The sequence below is a fragment of the Astatotilapia calliptera genome, chromosome 22 (genome assembly GCF_900246225.1).
Source record: "Astatotilapia calliptera chromosome 22, fAstCal1.2, whole genome shotgun sequence".
In the NCBI taxonomy this organism is placed as follows: domain Eukaryota; kingdom Metazoa; phylum Chordata; class Actinopteri; order Cichliformes; family Cichlidae; genus Astatotilapia; species Astatotilapia calliptera.
In genome coordinates, this window is record NC_039322.1 from 16426833 (window position 1) to 16449645 (window position 22813).

Sequence of the window (22813 nt, forward strand, 5' to 3'; positions counted from 1 at the left end):
GTTGTGATAAAATGATCACGTAAAGGAAATACAAAATTCTGGGCCTTATTAATAACACTTCTGTTTTAAATAAAAAAACAAAGCACAGCCAGTGCAGTAGGTTGGCTCTGTGGAAGACTGGTTCTGCCACTAAAGGGAGGAAAATATAAACACCAAATTTGATTTGCCTTTTGGAAGTAAAAACATTTTGTTATATTAAAATTTCAGTGTTGGTATCACAAAGTCTTTACAAATTAGAGCTGAGCCTTAGTACTGGAAATGGTGAGAAAATGAAAACATTTTTGAGTAATCAAATTTTACTGAAATGGTCTTTTTTTTCTTTCTGTTTTTTCTTTTTTTTTTTTACCCTTTCGTTTAGTCAGTGAATTTATTAAATCCATTTTTCAGTGGTGGAAAGGAGCTTCCATATTGCTCTGGTTAACTTCACTCAAAAAATTGATGAATAAAAACCTTTGTGCTACCCTGACATCCTAGAAACATCACATTTCAGGACATTTTTTTAGTATTTCAGCAAAAATTAAAATAATAAATTTTTTTTAAAAAAAATAAGTGTATTATGTACATAATAATGATAACATATTATAATCACCCTTTTAATGGTCTTCTTGGTCAGTTTATTTACACAGTTGCATTGGGGGGGTATTGAAAAAATTCCAACAGTCATAATTGAATACATTATTTTAAACATGAATTATGCACTCGGACACGAACATGTCTTGCTCCTGCTTTATGCTAATTAAAAACATTTATAGTGAAACTGTAATTACCAGGTAAAGCACATACCACCCTGTTTTTCAGCTATGATTTATTTATTGTAATATTAAGTTGTTTTACGCTATAAATAAGCAAAAGGGCTAAATATCATGCAGTGCTGTGCACGCGCCCGTCAGTACTGCGGCTCGTGCTGCCGCCCCACCTATGAGAGCGGAGCAAGGAGGAGAAACTTCGCGCGTCAGTTAAGCTGTCAGTTGCTCTTGTGGTCAGTTAAAGAAAACAAGGTGGTGTCAGGATAGAGATGAGTGATTTCGAAGGTAAAGCGATGTACATTAAGCTGGAGAGAGAAATTTACACTAATCTAAAAAATAACCTGGAAAAAAAAAGCTAAACAACCGTTGGTTTCATATTTGCCAAAGGTTTTAAAGTAAATGTTCAGTATTTTACCCCTTAAGTATAACCTCTTTGTGAAATATTCTACCATCATCTTAATTTAAACATTAAAGCCTCTCATATTAGCCTAAATAAGTCTTTATTTAGGTTAGCAAAAAAACTAAGCTAGCGTTTCCACTTGGCTACCTATCGGGCAGGTGTTCAAGCTAGCCAGAAAACCTTACCTGCTTAAATTTAACCTCAGGTTAAAGATGATTTATAAAAGTAACTATTTATTTATTTATTTATTTTGTACTTATTACCAGATTATAACCAGAGTAAGTAAGAATATTATAGAAAGGTAAAGTTATTACAAGTTTACATGACTCTAACGTTTCACTTTATTACGTGACAGGGTTCAGCATCGAGAACATGATTAATGTGAAACCGCTGAGAGGAGGTAAACCAGCTGACGTTTCACTGCACACTGATAAACTTCAAAACCTCGAGCCTGATACGGTTCCGTGCGCTTCAGGTGGACAAATGCACGAGCCAAAGGTTGAACAGCTGATCGGAAAACTCGGGAGGCTTAAACAGGGTAATGTATGATTGATCTGTTCTATCAGATGTTTTTTGAATAGCTGCTAAATGTATTACTTACAGTTTTTGCCCGTTGCTTGAACACCATGAACCCATGCCTAGACTAAAGTAACACAAGTTGAAGCTTTTGTTACCATACCTCAAACACATGTACCCCTACCTTAAACAAAAGCGCTGCTTTGCACCCCAGTTCCAATTATGCAACACACCTACTCCTTTATGCAACACACATGGTCCTGCATGCTACACTCCATTTCATACATAAGACACTTCGCTCACAAAATGAAATTTCAGGGTGCCATTCGGAAAACACATGTATCCAAAATACAAAACACATCGGGTAATTGCAACCACTCAAATACACACCTGAAGGCACTTACTTGCAAAACCGAACACCAATTAGCCAACTACAAAAAGCCCTCAGCGTAGCCATTTCAAGAACTTTGCAAGCATGGATGGAGGGAGAGCAAGAGGAAGAGGTAGAGGAGGAAGAGGAGGAGGAGGAGGAGGCTGAAGAGGCCATGCACGGACCCATATTTCTGATGAAATAAGAGCAACTTTGGTGGACCATGTCATCAACCATGGCCTGACTATGAGGGAAGCTGGGCAGAGAGTCCACCCACATCTAAGCCGCTTCACAGTGGCATCTGTAATACGAACATTCCGACTAGAAAACAGGTATGTCTTCACCTCCATACCTTCTGCTCTACTCAGATGGTTTTATAACACTGTTCTACAGTATATCACATTACCATATCAAGTGTACGGGGTGCTAATGCTCCTTTTGCAGCCAAAGTGGCTGATTCCTTATATTGAAGTACAGTGTTGTACAGTGGATGACACAGTACATACAGTAAAGTACTGTAAGAAAAATAAGCAAACCGATGACAATATCAAATTCAAATTTCAAATTCAAATTTTATTTGTCACGTACACAGTCATACACAGTACGATATGTAGTGAAATGCTTGGACAACTGCTCGTGACCTAAAGAAAACAAAAAAGGAAAGGCTATGAATAAGATAGGAAATAAATATGAAAAATTAAAAAGGGTAAATTTAACTAGGAAGGAATAAAATATAAATTAAGGTTAAAAATGAAATAACTGTACAACACAAATTAGAATGAAGGGTAAATTTAACTGGGAAGAATAAGATAAAATATATAAATTAAAGTTGAAAATAAAATAACTGTACAACAAAATACACAATACACAATATAGAACTATATAAGAATGTATGAAGAAATCTAAATATAAATAAATATATACACAATAACAGCAGCTGTACAAGTATTAACTGGAAATGAAGAATATAGTGACCAGTGTTGTGCAAAAACAATGTCCAGAAAGTCCAGTGTGTGTGTAAGAACCATATGTGTGGGTCAGTACTGTGTGGTGGTGTGATTGAGAGACCGTATCGCCTGCGGGAAGAAGCTCCTCCTCAGTCTCTCTGTGTTGGTCTTCAGGGAGCGGAATCGCTTTCCTGACCTCAACAGAGAGAACAGTCTGTTGTTGGGATGGTTTCTCAACAAATTAGCATATTTCTCCAGAATGACTCGAAGACCTTCTGGGGGAGGACGGCAACGCCTGTTCACACAACAGCAGGAACTTGCCGTTGTGGACCTAGTGAGGGCAGACAATGCCATCCGTCTCCACCAGCTACGACGGAAAATACTTGCAGACAGGCGAGTGTTCAGCAACATAGACCATGTGAGCATCACCACCATCAGACGCATCTTGGGTAAACACAGCATCACCATGAAGCAGCTCTACAGAGTCCCATTCGAGAGGAACAGTGACAGGGTCAAAGGACTTCGAGCTGAATATGTACGGGTACGTGTAACTGTCCCTTACATTTACAATAGAGTATTGGTGAAGTCCAGTAGCAGCTGAATATGTACCATATCAGTACCACATGGATCTATTCTGAGAGCTACACAGGTACCTGTGTGATGGGGTGAGGGTGCTGAATGTGTAGCACTGTAGTACAGTGATATGTTCCCCTTTTTTTCAGAGAATCTTGGCCATGGATGGAGCTGCACAGCCTCATGAATACATTTTCATTGATGAAGCTGGATTCGACCTGAGCAAAACAAGACGACGGGGTCGTAATGTAATTGGCCAAAGGGCAATTGTGCACGTCCCAGGGCAGCGCGGGGGAAACATCACATTATGTGCCGCCATATGCCTTCGAGGACTTCTGCACCATCATGCAATGCTAGGTCCATACAATAGCCAACACATACTCACATTTCTAGATGCTCTCCATGATATAGTTGTACAGAACAGACCAGATCAGCCCAGGTTTGTGGTGATATGGGATAATGTCAGTTTCCATCGGGCTGCTCTGGTCCAGGCCTGGTTCTCCAACCACAATCAATTTGAAGTGGTATACTTGCCCCCTTACTCACCATTTTTGAACCCTATAGAGGAATTTTTTTCGGCTTGGAGATGGCGAGTATATGACCGCCAACCACATGCCCGCATGCCTCTTCTGCAGGCAATGGAACAGGCCTGCGGCGACATTCAGGTGACAGCAATCCATGGATGGTTTCGACATGCAAGAGGATATTTTCCCCGGTGCCTAGCGGGAGAGGACATTGCTTGCGATGTTGATGAGGTCCTGTGGCCAGACCCCAACAGACGGCGGGATCCATGAGCCCACTTATGCACAATTGTCATGGTTTTTTGTGTTTACAGTATAGTGTTTTTTCTATTGCAGTATTATTGTGTTGTTGTTGTTTTTTTTGCTTTATCTGAATTCATGGTACTGCAATGTACAATATTGAGTAGGTCTATTTGCGTTTTTGGTTGTTTGAAAATGTGTCTCCTGTAAATGTGCCTTCTGAATAAACAATGGAAATCAAGGACTGCAGTGTTTTATATAAAGAAGACTAGTGTGTTCCCCCTGATCTGTCAGTGTTTGCATATGATGCAAGTATGTGTCATTTTGTCAACAGAGTTACATTTTGACAAAGGAATGTCAGGTTTTGACAGCAGAGTTTAGGTTTTGGGAGTAGAGTTTCAATTTGGCACAGATGTGAATGGTATATTTCCCAGTGTTGTGTCATGTGTACTTGTGTGTACAGTTTTGGCACAGAGAGCGGAGTTTTGCAAAATGTGTTCAAGCAGTGGGCAAAAACTGTAACAGGACGGCAGATATATAACGTTTACGGTAAGACTGTTCAGACTCAATAGCGACATCTGCCGGTGATCCTTTTCTCCCCGGTTTTTTCAGACGAGTTTTGGGGAGACGAACAATGTTTCGCCTATAATAATGATGATACTACTACTACTACTAATAATAATAATAAAAATGATAAACGACTCTGGGTTTTATCGGAAGCCTTGTGGGCCTGGTTTTGCTGTGTTTGCAGTAAATTTGGCTTAATCGAAGGATTCGTGTAAAGCAAACGAACTCGTTGTCGTGTCTTTCCGTCTCGTGTTGACCTGCGATAGCGACGCGCATGCGTGTCGTTATACAAAGGCCTGTAGATAACTAATAAATCCGCCGTTGGCGTCATTTTTATCTGTCGAATAATGAGCTTATTCACTTGATCTGTAGGAGCACTAAGCATGTAACTAAGTACATGTGTTTAGTACAAACCAGTCCGTCTGTCAGCTCATAATGTGTCTCTATCCAAATGGGAGGTAGTCACAAGTTCCGCTTCCGGTAGCAAGCCCCGTATAATTTTCCTTATATTAGACAAAAATCGCGATAGCATGCGAATTTGTGACATTTTCATGTTTTCTCAAGTGATGAGACACGCGTACAACGTGAAAAACACGTTAACAACTTTTTTACGGAGGGATAGAAACGTTATTTATGCGCACCAATGAGAGCGCAGTATATAGCGATATGCTAATGAACACGCGCTCCCTGTTTACTTTAACAGAAATATTATAGAATATAGCTCAATTTCTTTACAAATTTACATAACATCCGTGCTGTTTATAGCACTATAGGCAGAATGTAAGTGCTAAATATTTACACAGAAATTTCAAACCGTGAGTAAAACATGCATATGCGTTGTTGATAATGTCTCTGTGAACTATGGTTGGGTATCGTCAGTGAGGTATATCCTTACCTGTTACTCCATTTATGGAGTTGCAGAAAATGATGAATGGAGAGCTATGAGATATGATTAGTATCTCCCTCTTTTGGGGAACAGCAACACCCCTTAAGAGCCATTCTGATTAACTTGTGAAATGTAATTGTAATATTTTGCAAAGTTTATCCTGTCTTTGTATTATTTGTTGGAAACCTATGTTATGTAATGTTGTTGTGCTGTGTCTAAGGCATTGTTCTCAATTTAAGGTAAAAGAGCCCTGGAAGAAGAAATTGAGAAGACAAAGTCAGTCAGTGACTCACTGGAGAAGGAGCTGGAAAACTGTAAGACACGAAGTTAATGATCTTCACACAGTCTTTACTAAACCAGCAACTGAGATACTGTCCTTGATTCACAGTACAAACTAAAGTCTTCCAACTGGAGGCAATCCACAAAGAAAAGGAAGGTATGCAAGTGCTAGTGGCAAACAGTTGTACACGTATAGTTCATCATTTATAAGTGTACAGGCATTAAATGTGAGCCCACTGATGAACATAGTTGCTCGTCTGTTTCTTCAGAGGTGTGCAATAAGCTGCAGTTTCAGTGTGAAGAGTCTGAGCAGGACGCTGCCAGGTGAGCTCCGTGCTGAAAGTTTGAAGAGATTTACTGGATCTGCTCAGTCATAAGGAGCATTCTTTGCTGAACCATCAATGGGCTTCATTTGTGTTTTTTGATGTTGAACACTAGATGGCAGTAATCTGTCTTTTTTAGCATCCTGGATACTTTTTTTTATTTTATTTTTATTTTATTTGGGGTTGAATCTTTATATAGTTAGATAATGTTGTACAGCCCGATACTGCTGTCTTAGCTTTTGCTTCTTCTTTCAATTGTGTTTAATTGCCCACAATCTGCCCATTTATTCAATTAAATACCTGAAAAGGATGCACCTTCCCACATTCAGTCAGTGTAAACAGGTAGTCAGAGATATAATGGTTTTTTATTTAAGATTAGAATCTGCTTTTTATTACATTTATTGTTTGAAAATCTTTTATTAGTTTTAATCTTTTTAAGTTTTATTGTATTTTGTGTTTATATCTGTGTGTGTGTTTCAGACATTTACAACTGAATAAGAAAAGTGAGGAGCTGCTGGAGCAGTATAGATATGAAATCCAGGATGTCAAGCTTAAACACCGAAAACTGCGGTACTGTTTAATAGTGCAAAGACTCGTTTTCTGTGAAAAACCTCTGGCTGTTGTTACACATTTAGAAACTCATGTTTCTGCAGGATGAGATTTGAAAACCAGCTTCATCAACTGATAGACCAGCACAAGAATCTGCACTATGTCTTTGTAAGTGTTTGTGCTAAATTCTCTCCACAACTCTTGTGAGAAGATTCAAATGTGACTTTATTATTATATTATTATTATGACTTTACTCAGACTCCAGAGAGACTCCCAGATGAATTAAAGAGTGTTGAGAATACAAAGAGCCAGCTGTTGGCAGCTGGTAAGCATCTCCGCACACTCTTCTCTCAGCACAAATGTTGTATGTGTGTGAATACAGCGTTTGTTTTCACTTTCCAGCACTGTCACTGAATTTCTTCTGTGTTTTGACAGAAAAGCTAAAGCTCACTCAGCTGCACAACCTCGATGAGGAGCTGGAAAAGATGAAGAACCAGAAGCAGGCTCAGGAAGCAGCTGCAGAGACTCAGGAGTAAATTTGCTCTGATTTAAAGAATCAGAGGTATATGCTGTGATTACACATCTGTCTTGTCCAAGTTCCAAGTTCAACTTTATCAGCCGGAATCGTTCAAACTAAGTGATTATTTATACCCCTGACATCCAGCTGAGATATCTGACCACAGAATTCTGGGTATTTCTGATGTTTTTTCTCATATCATATAATATATTTGCTGTACGGATAAATTCTGGTTGATCTCTTAGTGTTTTTCACATAGAGACATGCTATATACTGTCATCTGTTTGATACTAGGTTATTTATTGTGTTCATATATTTAAAAACTATAAAGCCTGTTTGAATTGTTGTAACATTGTTTTCATCACTCTGAAATCCTAAAAGTAGCACAACCCTTCCCTGCAGTTTACATGCACACCTGCTGTGTACATACATACATACAAATACATACATACATACATATGCACAGAGACACAGTCACGTTCAATTTTAAAAGAGATTTAATGCAAGAGTTTGTTGCAGTATTTCAAACAAAATGTAATACTATCCGAGGTTTAAAAAAGAACACATTAAACCTGTGCAACAATGACTTCCCCGAATTAATGCCAATTGCTTTTTCTTTTTACTTCTTTTTTCTATTTTACAGACAAACCACATTCTCACATTTCAATTCAAATAATCCAAAATAAACACAAGGCACGTTCAGAGCGCAGTGAGGGCGATCACAATCTAGTTCATCACTTAAAATATAAACAATCCCCCTTTTTTTTAACATAAACATTTACAGCATAATCCTGTGTAGAAAACAAGTGTCACCCCACCCTCACCCAGAAGTGTCTTTACAGCCATACAACATATACTTTAATCTTTTTTGACGTACTCAGCAAAAACACAGTGAACCGTAAGTGGTTTGATGCCCTGTCGAGATATCAGGCAACACGAGGCCAGTAAGTCTTTGGTTTAATAGTTTGTGCCGACCAACAAAGGAGTTAGGAATCCTGTGCAGGGCGTAGCTCTCAGGAGTTAAATGAGTTATGTAAGGAAGCGTGGCGCTGCTCCAGTACTGTGTAATATACCTGTTCTTTCTTGTATACCTTGTAGAGGTAATTCTTGGTTTTCAAGAAGGAAAACGGAGGTCAGTTTTTTGTTTTATCATTTACTCTGATTCAGGCCAACTAGAAATTCTTGCATATTTATTTACGCTACATGAGGCGAACACTAACACACATAAACACCACTCCCCTTTCCATGGAAGCGTCTAGGTCTCCTAGGAATTATTTATTTATTTTCAACCCTGAGAAGTGGGTATATGACTTATTAGAAAGAAGTCGAGTGTGTTACGTTCACCACAGCCGCTACCATCCATCCAAACTGTAGTCCCCCAACATTTTCACCTTCTGATTCAGTTTTTTCCTCCCACACTTTTCACACTGACTCTACCCTCTGATCTCACTCTTCTCTACCCTTTACTCTTCATCAGCTGTCTTTTTATTCCTATGTTTTGGTTATTTGTCCAGGTTAATACTAATACTACTAATAATAATGACCCCCCACCAGAACCTTGGCAAAACCCTCAATGGGCCACTGGCACATGGTGAATCCACAAAGACACTTTCTCCCATTCAGTTTCAAGCAAGCTCCATCTACAAAGTGGCCTGCACACAACACTGGTACTACACGTGTGTCGTGTTTTGTGACTGGCACATTATATGTTTTTGATTCTCAGATGCAACACTTCCCTTTTCGTCTTTTAGTCCTGTTCACAAAAGCTCATTTACAGGTAAACCTGTGCTACCTTTCTTTTTTTTTTTTGAGACACATACCGGCCCATTAAGCCAGTATCCAAGTAGAGTCTTGTTTCTCTCAGTCACCATATAAGGCAAAAAAATAGAACAAGGTCTTGGCAAAAAGGCACATTCCAGACTCAATGACTTGAGTTTGTTTTCACCATTTTATAAGTCGTCCTTTCAAGTTTTATTACTTCTTGTGGAAAAATCCAGAAAACGCTGTAGTGTTAAGGCCCAGAGGAACTCTCACAATGTCGTTGGCACAAACGTGGACAGTAGAGGTTTTTTGATAGTCTTGCATTAAATAAGTTTCCGTGTAAAAGGTCGCTCCTCCATCTTTCGTTATCCCAGGTTATTCCCCATCTGTTAACAGAACAACAGGGATAACAGTGAAATCTCTTTACCTCCTGCCTTTCCTCCTCGCTGGCCTTCAGCAGGACGTACCGTGCTCTTTGCGCCATAATCACGCTTGCATTTGTTCAGCTTAATCTGTTAATTATTTTTTCTGAAAGCAGATTCTCTTTAAAGTAGTATAAAAATCCATAACAGTGATGAACTGTGGTTTTGCCAGTCTCTTACTGTACATATAAGACAATCACATTTAGCCAGTCACTGCTCAGAAGCTAATTTATAACATTCATCTGCTGCTTTTTGAGAACAAACACTATTTTCAAACATTTCAAAATATATCATTTTTAAGCTAAAACCCTGGTTTCCCTCTTGGATTCCTTTCCCTCCCCTCTTGGTGGTTTACACCTAAACATATTTTTGTGTTGTTGTTTTTCCTCATATTGCTTTCCCATCTACGCTGCAAACATCTCCCTTACTGTGATAGACTACCTCAAAACGGCTGTAGACCTTCTTCTCCTTCCTCAGGCTCTCTATCCTCCTCAGCAGTCCCTCCCGCTCCTGGTTGTTGCCCTGCGGTCGCAGAAATCGGTTCCTTTTTAAGGAGCTCTGTTTCTCCGTTCCTTTATCTCCAGCATCTCCATCTTTGTTCCCTCCCGTCTCCTCCCGCTCCTGGCGGTTCTTTTGGCTGTTGGCGGAGATTTGCTCCAGAATGACTTTGGTGTCGTCTCGTAAGTTGCTGCTGTACAGAACAGAGCCGCCTGCGGGCTGGTATCGGGACATGACAGATGTTCCGGTTGTTGATGTTTTATGATTGGTGGTGGATTGATCAGCAGTCGTAGACGCTGTATCTTTAGACGATGAGCTCTGTTTTTTGCTCGAATTGTCAGTGACCTCTATGACCGTGCTCATGCCCCTATCCTCTCCTGAGGTTTTCTTTTCTTTGTCCTTGGGTCCCAGGAATCCCTTTAGCCTCTGAGTCTGTTTCTTTAGGAAGTCGAGTGTCTTACCCTCACCCTTTCCCTCACCAATGGTATTGATGGACGTGGTAGAGCCCATAACCTTTTGCAGCCCTTCCTTAGAGTCTTCATGTGACAGAGTTGAAGAACTGTGAGAGCGACTCTTTTTCATTTCAGTCTTCTCTGCGTCTGTAGCATCTGTGGTCAAAATTTCCTCCCCACAGGAGATGCGACGAGGATGTATCCCTTTAAGTTTCACCGGCTCCTTCTTGAAGATCTTAGGTGAATGCAGAGGCTTTAGAGACTTGAATAGATCTTTCTTTTGACCTTCTGATGCACTCTCCTCTTTCTGAGACTGCACTATCTCTGAAGGCTTCTGTGAGCTTATAAAAGGCTTGGGAAAGATTAGTGGTGGCCTTGATGAACTGACTGAAGGTCTGCGATTATTGATCTCAGCCAGTTTTGCTGAGACGTCTGGCTTTGTCTGCTCAGGCTCTGCTGTACTGAGTGTGACAGCTGGGGTCTTCAAAGTTGTTGTAATGTTGGGAGGTTTATCAGAAAGATCTTGCCTTTTTTCAGCGGGCTCTAAGGCTTTTAGCGATGGCTCTGTCTCTGTTTTCGAGACTTTTGTCTTGGCAGCTAGGTCTTTGAAGTACTGCAAACGGCTGGCCGGATCATTCATGTTCAGAGATGATGAATCTGTGACTTTAGGTTTTTCAAGCGTAAATGTTGTCTTTACTTTTTCATTAGTTTCTTTAAGTTCCTCTTTAGGTTTAATCTCATCTTTTAACCGTATCTCCTTTTCCTCTAGCTTCTCCTGTTTTTCTTCTTTCTCCTTCTTCTCCTCGGTCTTCCTTCGCCAATCAAAAGGCTCACGAGTTAATGACCTCCTCTTTTCTAGGATCTGGGCCACAATGGATGAAGTGCGCACTGAATCCAACTCCTCATCCTCTTCCGTCGCTGGTTTTAGACCTAAGCTACCACTGTGTATCTCTGCTTTAGAAGATGAGAATATAAGTGAGGAGCGCAGTCGAGAGCTGCGCTGAAGGAGCGGGTTAACACGCGACCGGAATGACTCGTGTTTGGATAGAAGGAGTTCTGGAGCACCTTTCGCCTCCACATCTGTGCCCCCCTCCCTTGCTTTACTCCTCTCTGGCTCTCTTTCCTTCTCCTCCTCCCTCTCTTTTCTGTCCAGTACAAGGCGGGAAGGAAGTAGATCCTTGGACGTTGGTAGGCCAGAGTCTTTATTGCTGCTCTCAGGTAGTTTAGGCTTTCCAAAACGTGGCCTCAGGATATCAGGTCTGGGCTTGGGAGGAACATTTGGTGGCTCTTTTATTCCATAGCGTGGAGCTGAACTTTCAGTTTCAGTTGGTTGCACAGCTTGAGAAGGTTCATCAAAAGCATCAGGACCCATAGGCTGAGCCAGGCCTTCTTCTCCAGTGTCCTCATAAGTATTTAGATAGGAGTGGATTCTCCAGCTTCTCAGGCCTTGCTTTGCACTTGAGTCCTCCTCATGCTCTTGATCAAATTGTTTGTTAAAGTTTTTCTTCTCAGGTGGGTGGGGGTGTGTTGGTGAGCTCTGACAAGCATACGCCTGTCCTATGGTTGGCCTCTTATGGGAGGATCCTCCCCCATACCTCCCAGCTAACGGAGGGGCGTTGTGGCCCTCGGGTCCTCTCAGGTCCTCAGATGAAAAGTAGTCTCTGCCATACTGCCCAGGTGGAGGCTCCTGGTCTGAGCGATAACTTGAGTCTGAATACTGGTCAATGGAGAGGTGCGGAGGACGGCCTCGAAGTCTGTCGAAGTGTCCGTGGCCAGAACCTGGCCCGGGCCCTTCACTGTAAAAATGGCTGCTTTGAATCTGTTCTCTGTAACGAAAGTGCAGCACATATTGTTTATTGTTTAATAACTTAATAATAAACCATACATTTTATGTTTATGGTCCATGTGATAATTCTGCATTATTCTGATCACAGCAGGAGGTTTTAAAGGTTTTCCTACCTGTGGAAGTCTGTCTCGTCCAGATTGTTCATGACTCTTTGCTGCATAAACTGTCTTGAAGACGCGTATGTTTCCTGGGTTCCTTCTGCATAGCTGTGCCTCTTGAAGGCACTGGCGCTCATCTCCATCTGCCTGGACACGATGGACCGCCCCTGTTCCAGGAATGACTGCTGAAGACGAAACTGCTGCTGTGAATACTTTCCAATAGTAATTCCTGTCCCGGGCTCCAGGGTTTGACGAAACGCGTCATTTCTCCGGAAAGGAAGCACGGGGTTACGATCAGTGTCACCATAGGGGAAGGCAGGGGGAATCTCAGGCTGCCTTCGGTAACCTACTGTGTTACGCAAAGACTGGGACCTCTTTAATCCAAACTGGCTGCCTAAATAGTTGCCGGTGCTGCTGGGATCAGAGACAGTAAGCGCTGTATTGTTTGGGTCAATAACCAGAGGTTCTGACTGAGCGTACAGAATGCGAAACTCTTCATCGAAGGTGGCAACAAGCTCCCCAAGGAAGAGGTGGGCGATGCAGCGGTGGATCTTCTCATAGGACCACATGAAACTATAACATAAAGAACAGTAGAGGCAAAGATTATTTAAAGAATAACTGAGTGCTGATGTTATTAATACTATTAAATTAGTCACCTGTAGTTCCCACTGAGTACAGCTCTGCAGTCAGCCAATAGGAAACGATCTTTCACCTGCCCCTTAAATGATTTCCCTGTCCGGGTGTAATAAGGTATTCCCGCCACAGTCCGGACACGTATCATCTATAAAATCAGAATTTCAACTCTGTTACACATGCATATCTGATAATTATAAGCAAATACATAACAAGACCCAGCTGTTAGCGCCTTTTTCTTTTTAATGTTGTTTTCAGATAATATCATAAAATTCAAACTGACCGGAATAAACTCCAGGTTGACTTTGCAGTTGAGGACCATAGAGACAAAGTGATGAGCCTCCAGCTGATCCAGTAAAATATAAACAGGAACGTGTCGTCCTGCTGCGTCCAAGAGGTCACTGAAGATGTCAATATCTGTGAACATGTCCATCACCACAGCGATAACCTGGAGCAGGAGCAAACACACAAAAAAGTTTTTCTTTTTCATCAACAAAAGTCTATTTCAGTTCAGTCAGGACAACTGTAGTCAAAAGGAAGTCTGGTATTTTGATCTGTAGTAATTAATATTTATATTCGGCTATCCTGGGACCTCTTTGCCCTTTCACACCCACATGTGGAAAGCATGGTGGGAAGATCAGCCACAAGAACTCAGCACAGACCAGTGGAAGCAACAGATATGACACTAACGAATTAAAAAAGGCTTATAGAAGATTTATGAATAAAATGCAGTAAGAGGGTGTTGTTGAGTGTCCTCTGTGTGCTTGTTGACAGTTAACTCTGAGTTTTGGCAGGATACAGACATGTATTCCATAAACACATGGGCAAGAAATGGAGGACAGTTACACACACAACCCACCACACCAACAGGTTTGACTGCTCACTGGATTTGGCATTCTCGCTTCCATTAATCAGGTATTTTATTTAGCTAAAGGCAAGCCAGTTACAAATGTTTCTGAAAGGGCGTGGTGGCAGACTTGGCAGAGAGCATAAAAAGTGAGATGAACTCAGCAGCGAGATAACATAACCGTCGCTCACACCATGTCCCTGGCAGCTCTCTATCTCGCTTCTTCTCGCTATCTTCTAAGGTAATAACACTCTGATGTAATAAGACTTGTACTGCAGTATTACCTATAAATAAATAAAAGCTCCTCGTGTTTTATCTGTGAAACTGGATATGTGCCATGTTCTGAGTCGGCACCTTAAATATATGAATTTATAAACACTGAATTTTTTGGTTGATTTTTCTTTCTACTGTAAGGTGAAACAAAACCACTCCTGCATGTTTTAACACATTCTTATCCTCTTCTGCTTACTTGGCGTGCGTTCTTGATGAGTCTCCTCGCCTGCTCCTTTATGCTCGGCATGTCAGGATCAGAGGGGTTGACTAGAGTTGTGACCTCTGTGGGATCAACGAAACTGTGCTGCGGCCAGCCCAGATCCAGCCCCGGGGCAGCCAGGTCCGACTGAACTGGCCAGTAGGTGTCCGAAGACCCATCGTCCTCGACGCCTCCCTCGTGGTACGTCAGCTCCGGGACGCCGGTGGGCTGGCTAGGCCCCTGGATTGTCGACTTGATGTGTTCAATTTCTGGCTGTGCCAGAAAACCGGCCATATCTGCATTCTGGAGGAATTCATAGTAGCCCTGGTGTGCAAAGAGACAGAAAAGTTTAGGAGATCGTAAAAGCTGTGTGTATGTGTTTTCATGCATTAGAGCAACGCTTACCTGAGTGTCATTTTCTATCAGAGCATCAATGGCTAGACGATACTCCTCACGGTAGTGCGGAGGAAGGTAATTTGGGTCGAGAGGGTTATCGCCTATCGATGAACTCTGAGACCGGTGCGGCATGGTTGGAGGGGGTCAGGTCAAAGTTTAAGGCTCAGGAGTAAGAAAAGGTGAGGAAGGAGGAATTTAAACCTGCAAGGAAAAGGAAAATATAAAATGAGGTCCCACAATAATTAATAATTAACGTCATCACAGCTGGTTTTGTACTCTATTTGCACATACTGTAAATATCACACCACTCCCCCATCCATGAGACACAATACTTATGATTCAACAAAATATCCCCTTGGGTGTTGAGAGGAAAAGACCTTTGTGTCTGGACACACAAACAGACGTTACCTTTAACCACGCACACAAAGCAACTATTGTCGCTGAGTCAACGGCGGCTTAGCAGCAAGTAACAGTTTAACAGGCAAATTTGTCTCAATGTTAACAACTGTAACAGATATTTATTGCTTGCCTACACAATTAGAATACTTTTATGAAACTAACAATACTTTTTGACATTGTGTGGGATTGCAGGTAGTAATGAGTAATACTGAAGAAAGCATGCATAAAAGAATGGTGCTATGAGAGAGCAACTCCTTCAACTTAAACGTAGAACAGGTAAAAGTATCATATTTCTCAAGTATGATTAATTGAATTAAATGAAAAGACTTCACTCTAATAATACCAGCGATTAATCAACCTTCAGTGCGGCTTATTGAAAGACTGTATATAAAGGTGAGAACAAAGTGGAACAGCTGGATACAGAAAAAGCAAAGGGAGGAGACGAGATTAAAGAGAGCAAGAGGAGAGGTGGGAGAGGCGTGAGGAGTTGTAGAGACAGGTTCTTTCATATCACAGTAAACTTGCCACGCTGGTGCGTCATAATTCATGTTGCTGCTTAGACCTTATCCTGAAAAATCTGCCGGTCATGGCAACCAAACTTATTTAGATGGGCATGACTTAAAGAAGTCACAGGTCCGCTGTTACATAACACTGTGTGAATATACGCCTGTTTCAACGAGAACCAGATAGTGACATTTTTTGATTCACATGCCAAACTTTAAGAGGTGACTTTGGCGTGACTAAGACGCAGGTTTGATTGTTCATCTATCAGCAAGGGTAACACACCTACACAAACACACAAACAATCTCATGAAGCTTTCAAAAATGTGAAAATGACGTGATGGTGATCTCGAGCTCTTTCTAAAAAAAAACAAGATAAAACAAAGGTTTAGCCTCAGTGTTATTTCTCTGTGTGGCCTTCTAGTTTCATACGCGGATGAATACAGTCATCAGATAAAACACGGTTAGGAAAAGCAGCTGGTGAGAGGCTAAAAACAGCTAAACCACATCGGCTAAAGAAGCACCGAAAACCAACATAAATGTTCACATAATTTGAGCTGTAAAATGTAATATATAGCACTTTTCTAATCTCATCAAGCAAACCATCCTTTCTTACGGCACGTTTTCTGCCTGACATCCTGCACACAAGCAGTTTAGAATCACATAGATGTGTTTGAACTGTTGGAGGAAGCTGTAGTTCCTGGAGGAAACCTACCAAAAGCACAGGGAAAACATAAACTACACACAGAAAGGTCCCCACGGGACTGAAACCAGGAAACTTCTTGCAGTGAGTCAACAATGCTAACTGGAGCCCAACCAATACTGATATTTGTCAGTTAAACTCTTTAACACACGACAGCTTACTAAGAAAAGCCGTTGAACCCTTAAAGCTCTTTGAAGTCTGAGCGGAGTGGTTTCTGTCATATTTCAGGCCTGCTTATAAAACAAATAACTGGATTTGCATTAGTTAGTCATGGTGGCCGCTACCGAACTATAGGTCATCAAACCATCCTTATTAATATATACCAAGATGTCAAAACTCACCATTAAGGGTGTGTGTGTGTGCAATTTAAAAATAATCTTGTTTCATTGTCATAGTCGTTTATGCTCCGTCCAACTCTGCTTGGATCAGCTGGTTGCTTGTGGAGCTCCAAACACGAGCTCCCAACAGGGAAGTAAGAGAATGGACCAACTACGCAACATCAACACTCACACTGTGGTTGATGGTCTCTCCCATCTCTTCTTTACTTTTCACTTGTCAGCTGTTGTAATTAATGATACTTGTATGTTGGTAAATAGCTAATAATGAGACAGCCACTCGACCACAGTGTCGTCCAGCAAACAAACAAACCCATTAACTTTTCATCTATTACTGCTGATTGTAAATGATGTCCAAATAAAACAGTGGAGTGTTTAGTTGGCCACTTTTGTACATCCATGTACCTGCTTTCGAAAGGTAAAGTAGATACTTTACTAAAAACCTAATTTGGCTTTTGAGGGGTTTTTTTGGCATTAGATAAAGAAACAATGAAAATCCCAGGCTTGATTCCAACCCACAGCACACTTGCATATTATGAACCATCACTGAGCCAACCAGAGCACCCACTGAGCGATGTTTGATGTGGTCCTGACAGCTGCATGCTGGAGGGTTTGCATTCTGGTGGAGAAAAGAGTGAACAACCACCACGCTGCTTAAGTATTTAAAGTAAGCTGGCAATGTTAGGAAACATACGTGGCTTATTTTCTTATGTAGCATGTGGTCGAAAGAGGAAGTGGATACACCTACAGTCTGAGCAAATTAGGGCGTGTGTGTAACCCGGGGTCTGACAGGTAGGGTGGGTAAGTATTTAGTGAGGCTGTACCTGCTTTACAAGTGTGTGTTTGACATGTTCTCTGCAAACTTCCAAGCACACTTGAGAGATTAATGACGGTGATAGCTAAGGGCTGAAAGTCCTAACCCACAATCAGTGGGACAACCCGGTTTACTCAGCGACCTGGTGAGTCATCGAGTAGCCTGGTTGGCGTGGCCTGGGGATAACTTGCAACAGACTGCCGAGATGGTGATTCATCTGCTGACAAAATGGCTGACATCCTGTTTCCCTATTCATGTGGAGCCATTGAAATTAGGGCTTTGTGGCAAGCCGTTGGCTTTCCATGCTCCACGGTGGTCAGGGAGGAATGCCGGGGCACACATGCTTGTTGCATGGAATTATTTTGCCCCTGAATTCCAAGTCATTTGATTTGCCTAGTTTTGCTCTTTGTATCTAAGTCATTTGCAGCACCACGGTGCCCATTGTGTACATAGGTGTACTGCACTGAAGCTGCAAATGAAGTGCATAACCGATGACAGATGCAAAATAAGAGAAAAACTCACATGTAGCAACACAACAGTCCAAAAGTCAGAGTTAATTCCCTCGTGAATGGAAAGTTGTTTTATAGAGTGCAAGCTGAACAAACCTAATCTGTAGGAACAAGCAATAAGTTCACTGTCACGTTTGAGAAAGAAATGTAGCAAAAATAACTAACAAGAAGTATTTTTGGTAGTGTTACTGTTTTTGTAATCAAGTGATTATCAAAAGCATTGACAGCAGCTTGAAGGAAGGCAGCCTGGGGAGGAAATGACCTAATTGGTTAATTCAGAAGCTTGGTGGCATTAAAAAGAGCCAAGGCGGGTAGAGGGGGATGGGGGTTTCCTTTGCATCCTCGTCATCACTGTGTCACCGTAGAGTGGGGCAACAGATGAATAACACAATGTCAGAAGCATGACAGACTTTCCCCGCCTCACCTGGCCTACTGGTAGGATATTCAAACAAATACTGCTGCTTTGTTTGCTGTTATAGCAACTGCAGCAAGCATCAAACTGCAGAAAGTGTCTCATGATGATCAGGATCCCTGTCTTTACTACCTTTGTTGTGAAGCTTTCAGAGGCCCACAGGAGGACGAGGCTGCCCTAAATGTACCATATAAACAAAGGCCGGTCTGAAACACTAAACCCTGGCAGACAGGACATGAAGGCAGCAGCAAGACTTCGGCGTCTCTGAGCCGATAAACCAAATATTCAGACGTGCACAGCGTCTGCTCACGAAGCGTACAAACGGCCCATTCTCAGCATTCCTGCGCAAATGCTGAAAAGAAGGAGAGAAACTGGAAGGTGAAGAGCAGAGGGAGTGTAAATTACATCTGTCCTGACATGTGAATCATGAGACGCGTTAGAAGCGAACCCGAGGACACAAACTATCAAGAAAAAAAACACAAACTACATCCTCGCCGCCTCTTTCTGTTTTCTCTCGTTCGCATCCGAACACACCTCACTAAACAAACACTCCAATTGATCCGGCATACCATTGGCCGGTTCGTGCTGTGTGATAATTCGGTGTGTGAACCCAGGTTGAGAAAACAATACTTAAAAACAGGTTTGGAGAGATGAGCCAGTAATCTCCAGATGCTCCCGTCAGAACCTTTCAGTGACATTTTTTTGTCAGATGAACCTACAGAGATGTAGATATGTGCACACACACACGGCGCTGGTTGTCTCCCTGTATATCATCACACCTCAGCGTGGCTGTTGAACGCTGCACAAAAGACAGCTTAAATGAATTCATACAGTATGTGAGAACACACGGCGGCTTGCATCCTCCCCTTTGTGTTGTGTGTGTAGCTGGGGTTTTAATGCAGCAGTACTGCTAGAAAAACTGGTCCACTGAGATCCCCGCCATCTTTCCAACCGCCTTAAAGGCCTGCAGTCATCCTGTATGGAAAACCCAGCAGCGATGGCATCAAAATATTTCCACTTCATACACACTAAACCTCACGCATACATAACAACACCTCTGTAACCAGACCCCCGTTTTCTATACCACACACAGCAGTGCAAACAAATTAATGAATGGCACACAGCCTTGGCCTTAAGGCCAGTGTGTGACAAGATTAAACCTATAATGGGAAGCACACATGCACATGCACAGACCCAGCGCAGGGGGAAAATGGCACTAACATTCTCACTACTCTTCAAATTATAACCACATGTCGTGCTATTTCTGAACAGTGACTCACTTTGAACGAAGCGAGGGAAAAAGCATGCGATGGTGAAGTTTAAAATCAATACACACTCAAGTCAAAACAAAAGTGCCAAAGTGCCTGTAATAAAGACACAGTAAAAAACCCTTAAACCAAAGCCTTAGGTAGGGAGTAGGTGTGAAAGAGAGATGCACTCTGAATGTTTGGACTAAATAGTTTGAACATAAAGTGAGTTGTTCTTGCATCACATTTAATTTTGCTTCTTTTTTTTTAGGTTAAAACCTTTATTCTCCCTGAAGTGTTTGTTTCTTTCTTCGACAAACAAGTTTTTACGGTTACAGGCTAATGCCTTTGTGTTACTGGAAGGATTTCAAGTTGGTTTTAATGACAGTGACTGGCAGTGCGTGCATGCTGTTGTGCAACCAGTGCATTAGGCACACTTGTAAAAGTGTCCCTGCCCTCTCAAGCATTATTTATTAGCTGTAGTTCCTACAGAGCCACGCAGACAAAGCACTAAACAGGTTGTAAGCGTGCTTTTTTTCTGGTCTTTTATGAAAGTCTTCACAGGGCTGGAAAAAGAGCAGCACAGTTTGTCTCGTCCAGCCTCCCAGCACTGAGCCCTCTGTGTACGCGGGCTGTAATAACATCGCTGTTGCACTGCAGCTACCTGGATGACTTAATTCTGTGTAAACCTCCAGCGGCTTATGAGGAAATGAGGAAAGTAGGCTGCATTTCACTTTTTATTAATCCGCAGAGTCCACATTTCACGCTTATGGACAGGGGAGAAGATAAATAGGACGCTTTTTGAAGACAGGAGATAATAAGTTAGAGGTTAATATAAAACTGGACAGATCACAACAGAGCAGGACGAGACAATGGCTCTTTTGTCCCTCAGCTTGCCCTCGTTTTAACTTCGTACCTCCTCACTTTGCTGCTGAACTCGCCTCCTCTCTTTTTCTCTGTGCACCGACGGCTTTATCTCCTCCCGGTGAAACCGTTGATGCGAGTCTGCTTCCCGTCCGCGCGTCACATTCCTCGGATCGGACAAAAAAACTCCACCCAAACCTCCCCCCCGTCTCCAGCTGCGTGCACCCTCCACCGCCGATCGGCAAACAGAGCGGACTCTGCGCGGACTCCAGGCCCGGGTTCAGTGTCGTCCCGGCGGTGTGTGACCCTGCAGCAGCCGCTGTCACAATAAACGGAGACGGAAGCGTCGGGGCGACTCCTGCGAGGCAGGGCTTTCCCACCGGTGAGACTCCTCCCAGACCAGTTGATCGCTGGGAGTGGAAGACTATTGGAAGTTCTCTCCCCCGGGCACGTTTCAAAAGTAGCTTTTATGTCATGGCTGCAAAAGATTCAAGCAAAAGAGGAAGTTTCTCCAAACTCGCAAACTTTTTCCGTGCCCGTGCAGGAGTTTGGCCCAACTGGCGGTCCGTACAATGAATGCTTTATTCATCCTTGCACTTGACTCTTTGACATGTTTGTCCGATGTTTGCTCCTTTTTGCTTGCTCTCGTGTTGTTTGCACTGCGAAATGTTTTGTCAGTAAAACAACCGATTTGAAACTCTCCATCAATAAAATGCATCATATCAGGGATTTTAGTGCTACATTATAAACACAAGCAAGACTTTATTTAATTTAAACTACAACCTTAAACTCACTAACCTTTAAAAAAGAAATTATGTCCCTGAATGTAGTTATCTATGCTTTTTGCACATACACCAAAGAAGTGCAAAGAATCAGTGTTAATATTTTACCTCAAATCTGTAATTAGTAGTATTTTAATCAATGTTTCAGTTGTCTAGTCTTTAAATTTTACAGAGGAGAGATATACTTCATACTGCAGGTTGTTGCTGTTTAAATGGTAATAAAACCAGTGAACCTGTAATTGCAACGTGTACTACATCAGAGGACTATGACAGAGATGAGATCACCACCTGTTTAATCTTCTTTCCATCATATCTTAAAGACCTGATAGTGCCATATCACCACTGTGAAGGACTCCGCTCTAACTCGGTGGCTTACTTGTGGTATTTAAAAGTAGAATGGGAGGCAGAGCCTTCAGCTTTCAGGTCCCTTGTCTGTGGAACCAGCTCCCAGTTTGGATTCAAGAGACAGACACCCTCTCTGCTTTTAAGATTAGACCTAAAACTTGACTTTTGATAAAGTTTATAGTTAGGGCTACATCAGGTGACCTTGAATCCTCTCTTACTTATGCTGCAATAGGCCTAGGCTGCTGGGGGATTCCCATAATGCACTGAGTCTCCTTCACTCACCTCTTTTCACTCTGGCTCTCTTCCACAATGTGTCTTTGTCCTGTCTCCCTCCCCTCACTCCCAAACGGTGCGACAGATGGCTGCCCCTCCCCAAGCTTCATTCTGCTGGAGTCATAATGTAAAAGAGCAGACTCAACAAGCAGTGGCTTTTGATTAAGTAAACTTTATTGCAAAGAAACTGAGCAGATGAAGGACTGTAGCTGGGAAAGAAGAATGGCTTCAATGCAAATGGGATCACTGAGCTCTGTCAGGGGAGAAAATGAGAGTTAATTGGCTGTCCAGGAGGTGAATAAAGCAGGATGATGTGTAAATAGAACCAGATCAACTCATTTCTTGAGACTGTGAAGTGGGCAGACATCCTGAGAGTGGGTCACAGACATTTGGAGGTGCGAACGTGAACCACAACAACTTGAGTTGTTACCAGATTGCAGGTAAGTTGATTCTTGAGCCAGATGACACAAACGGAGGGAGCCTAACACTGACAGACACCAGCCTCAGGCAGAGAGACCAGAACTAGACCCGCAACTTCACCTGAGAAAATGTCAGAGAGAAAGGAAGAAGAAAGAGAAAAAAAACAAAAATTCAAAAACACCCAGGTCTGCTTAGTCAACAGCTAAGATCGCGGATACAAGCGGTGGAAATGAGCTTCCTCCGAAGGGTGGCTGGCCTCTCCCTTAGAGATAGGGTGAGAAGTTCGGCCATCCAGGAGGGGCTCAGAGTAGAACCGCTGCTCCTCCACATCTAAAGGAGCCAGCTGAGGT

At 42.2% G+C, this 22813-nt stretch overlaps 3 protein-coding genes and 1 non-coding gene across 5 annotated transcripts; 3 read left to right on the forward strand and 1 right to left on the reverse strand.

Annotated features, from left to right (window-relative positions):
- Positions 1 to 883: 883 nt before the first annotated feature.
- si:ch211-199g17.9 (synaptonemal complex central element protein 1) lies at positions 884 to 8020 on the forward strand. Its single transcript, XM_026156183.1, has 9 exons — positions 884 to 1031; positions 1502 to 1684; positions 6006 to 6080; positions 6155 to 6202; positions 6315 to 6369; positions 6849 to 6938; positions 7022 to 7085; positions 7176 to 7242; positions 7353 to 8020. Exons 1-9 carry the CDS (start codon positions 1016 to 1018, stop codon positions 7451 to 7453), a joined length of 699 nt encoding a protein of 232 aa, XP_026011968.1. The 5' UTR covers positions 884 to 1015; the 3' UTR covers positions 7454 to 8020.
- LOC113014562 (insertion element IS630 uncharacterized 39 kDa protein-like) lies at positions 3169 to 4346 on the forward strand. The gene is made up of 2 exons (XM_026156182.1): positions 3169 to 3520; positions 3702 to 4346. Exons 1-2 carry the CDS (start codon positions 3239 to 3241, stop codon positions 4344 to 4346), a joined length of 927 nt encoding a protein of 308 aa, XP_026011967.1. The 5' UTR covers positions 3169 to 3238.
- On the forward strand, positions 5753 to 5885 carry LOC113015459 (U8 small nucleolar RNA). The gene has a single exon (XR_003271128.1). It is a non-coding gene; the product is annotated as a U8 small nucleolar RNA (small nucleolar RNA).
- fam83hb (family with sequence similarity 83 member Hb) lies at positions 7914 to 21392 on the reverse strand. Of its 2 annotated transcripts, XM_026156180.1 has the most exons (8): positions 20696 to 21391; positions 14869 to 15060; positions 14461 to 14787; positions 13428 to 13592; positions 13168 to 13292; positions 12527 to 13084; positions 10059 to 12393; positions 7914 to 9581 (listed from the first exon to the last, which is right to left on the reverse strand). In XM_026156180.1, the coding sequence occupies exons 2-8, from the start codon at positions 14989 to 14991 to the stop codon at positions 9561 to 9563; spliced, it is 3654 nt and encodes a 1217-aa protein (XP_026011965.1). In that variant the 5' UTR covers positions 14992 to 15060; positions 20696 to 21391; the 3' UTR covers positions 7914 to 9560. The 2 variants fall into 2 exon arrangements, with proteins under 2 accessions (XP_026011965.1, XP_026011964.1); XM_026156179.1 differs by having other exon boundaries at positions 7914 to 12393; positions 20696 to 21392.
- Positions 21393 to 22813: the final 1421 nt, after the last annotated feature.

What these genes read in the sequence shown, in the direction of transcription:
- LOC113014562 (XM_026156182.1), top strand. Translation starts at nt 3,239, where the DNA reads ATGACTCGAAGACCTTCTGGGGGAGGACGGCAACGCCTGTTCACACAA. An exon ending in TTCGAGCTGAATATGTACGG is followed by an intron (nt 3,521 to 3,701) that starts GTACGTGTAACT and finishes CCTTTTTTTCAG; the next exon opens with AGAATCTTGGCCATGGATGG.
- si:ch211-199g17.9 (XM_026156183.1), top strand. An exon ending in AATCCACAAAGAAAAGGAAG is followed by an intron (nt 6,203 to 6,314) that starts GTATGCAAGTGC and finishes CTGTTTCTTCAG; the next exon opens with AGGTGTGCAATAAGCTGCAG. An exon ending in TCTGAGCAGGACGCTGCCAG is followed by an intron (nt 6,370 to 6,848) that starts GTGAGCTCCGTG and finishes TGTGTGTTTCAG; the next exon opens with ACATTTACAACTGAATAAGA.
- fam83hb (XM_026156179.1), bottom strand. Translation starts at nt 14,991, where the DNA reads ATGCCGCACCGGTCTCAGAGTTCATCGATAGGCGATAACCCTCTCGAC. An exon ending in TGATAGAAAATGACACTCAG is followed by an intron (nt 14,788 to 14,868) that starts GTAAGCGTTGCT and finishes TTTGCACACCAG; the next exon opens with GGCTACTATGAATTCCTCCA. An exon ending in TCATCAAGAACGCACGCCAA is followed by an intron (nt 13,593 to 14,460) that starts GTAAGCAGAAGA and finishes CTCCTGCTCCAG; the next exon opens with GTTATCGCTGTGGTGATGGA.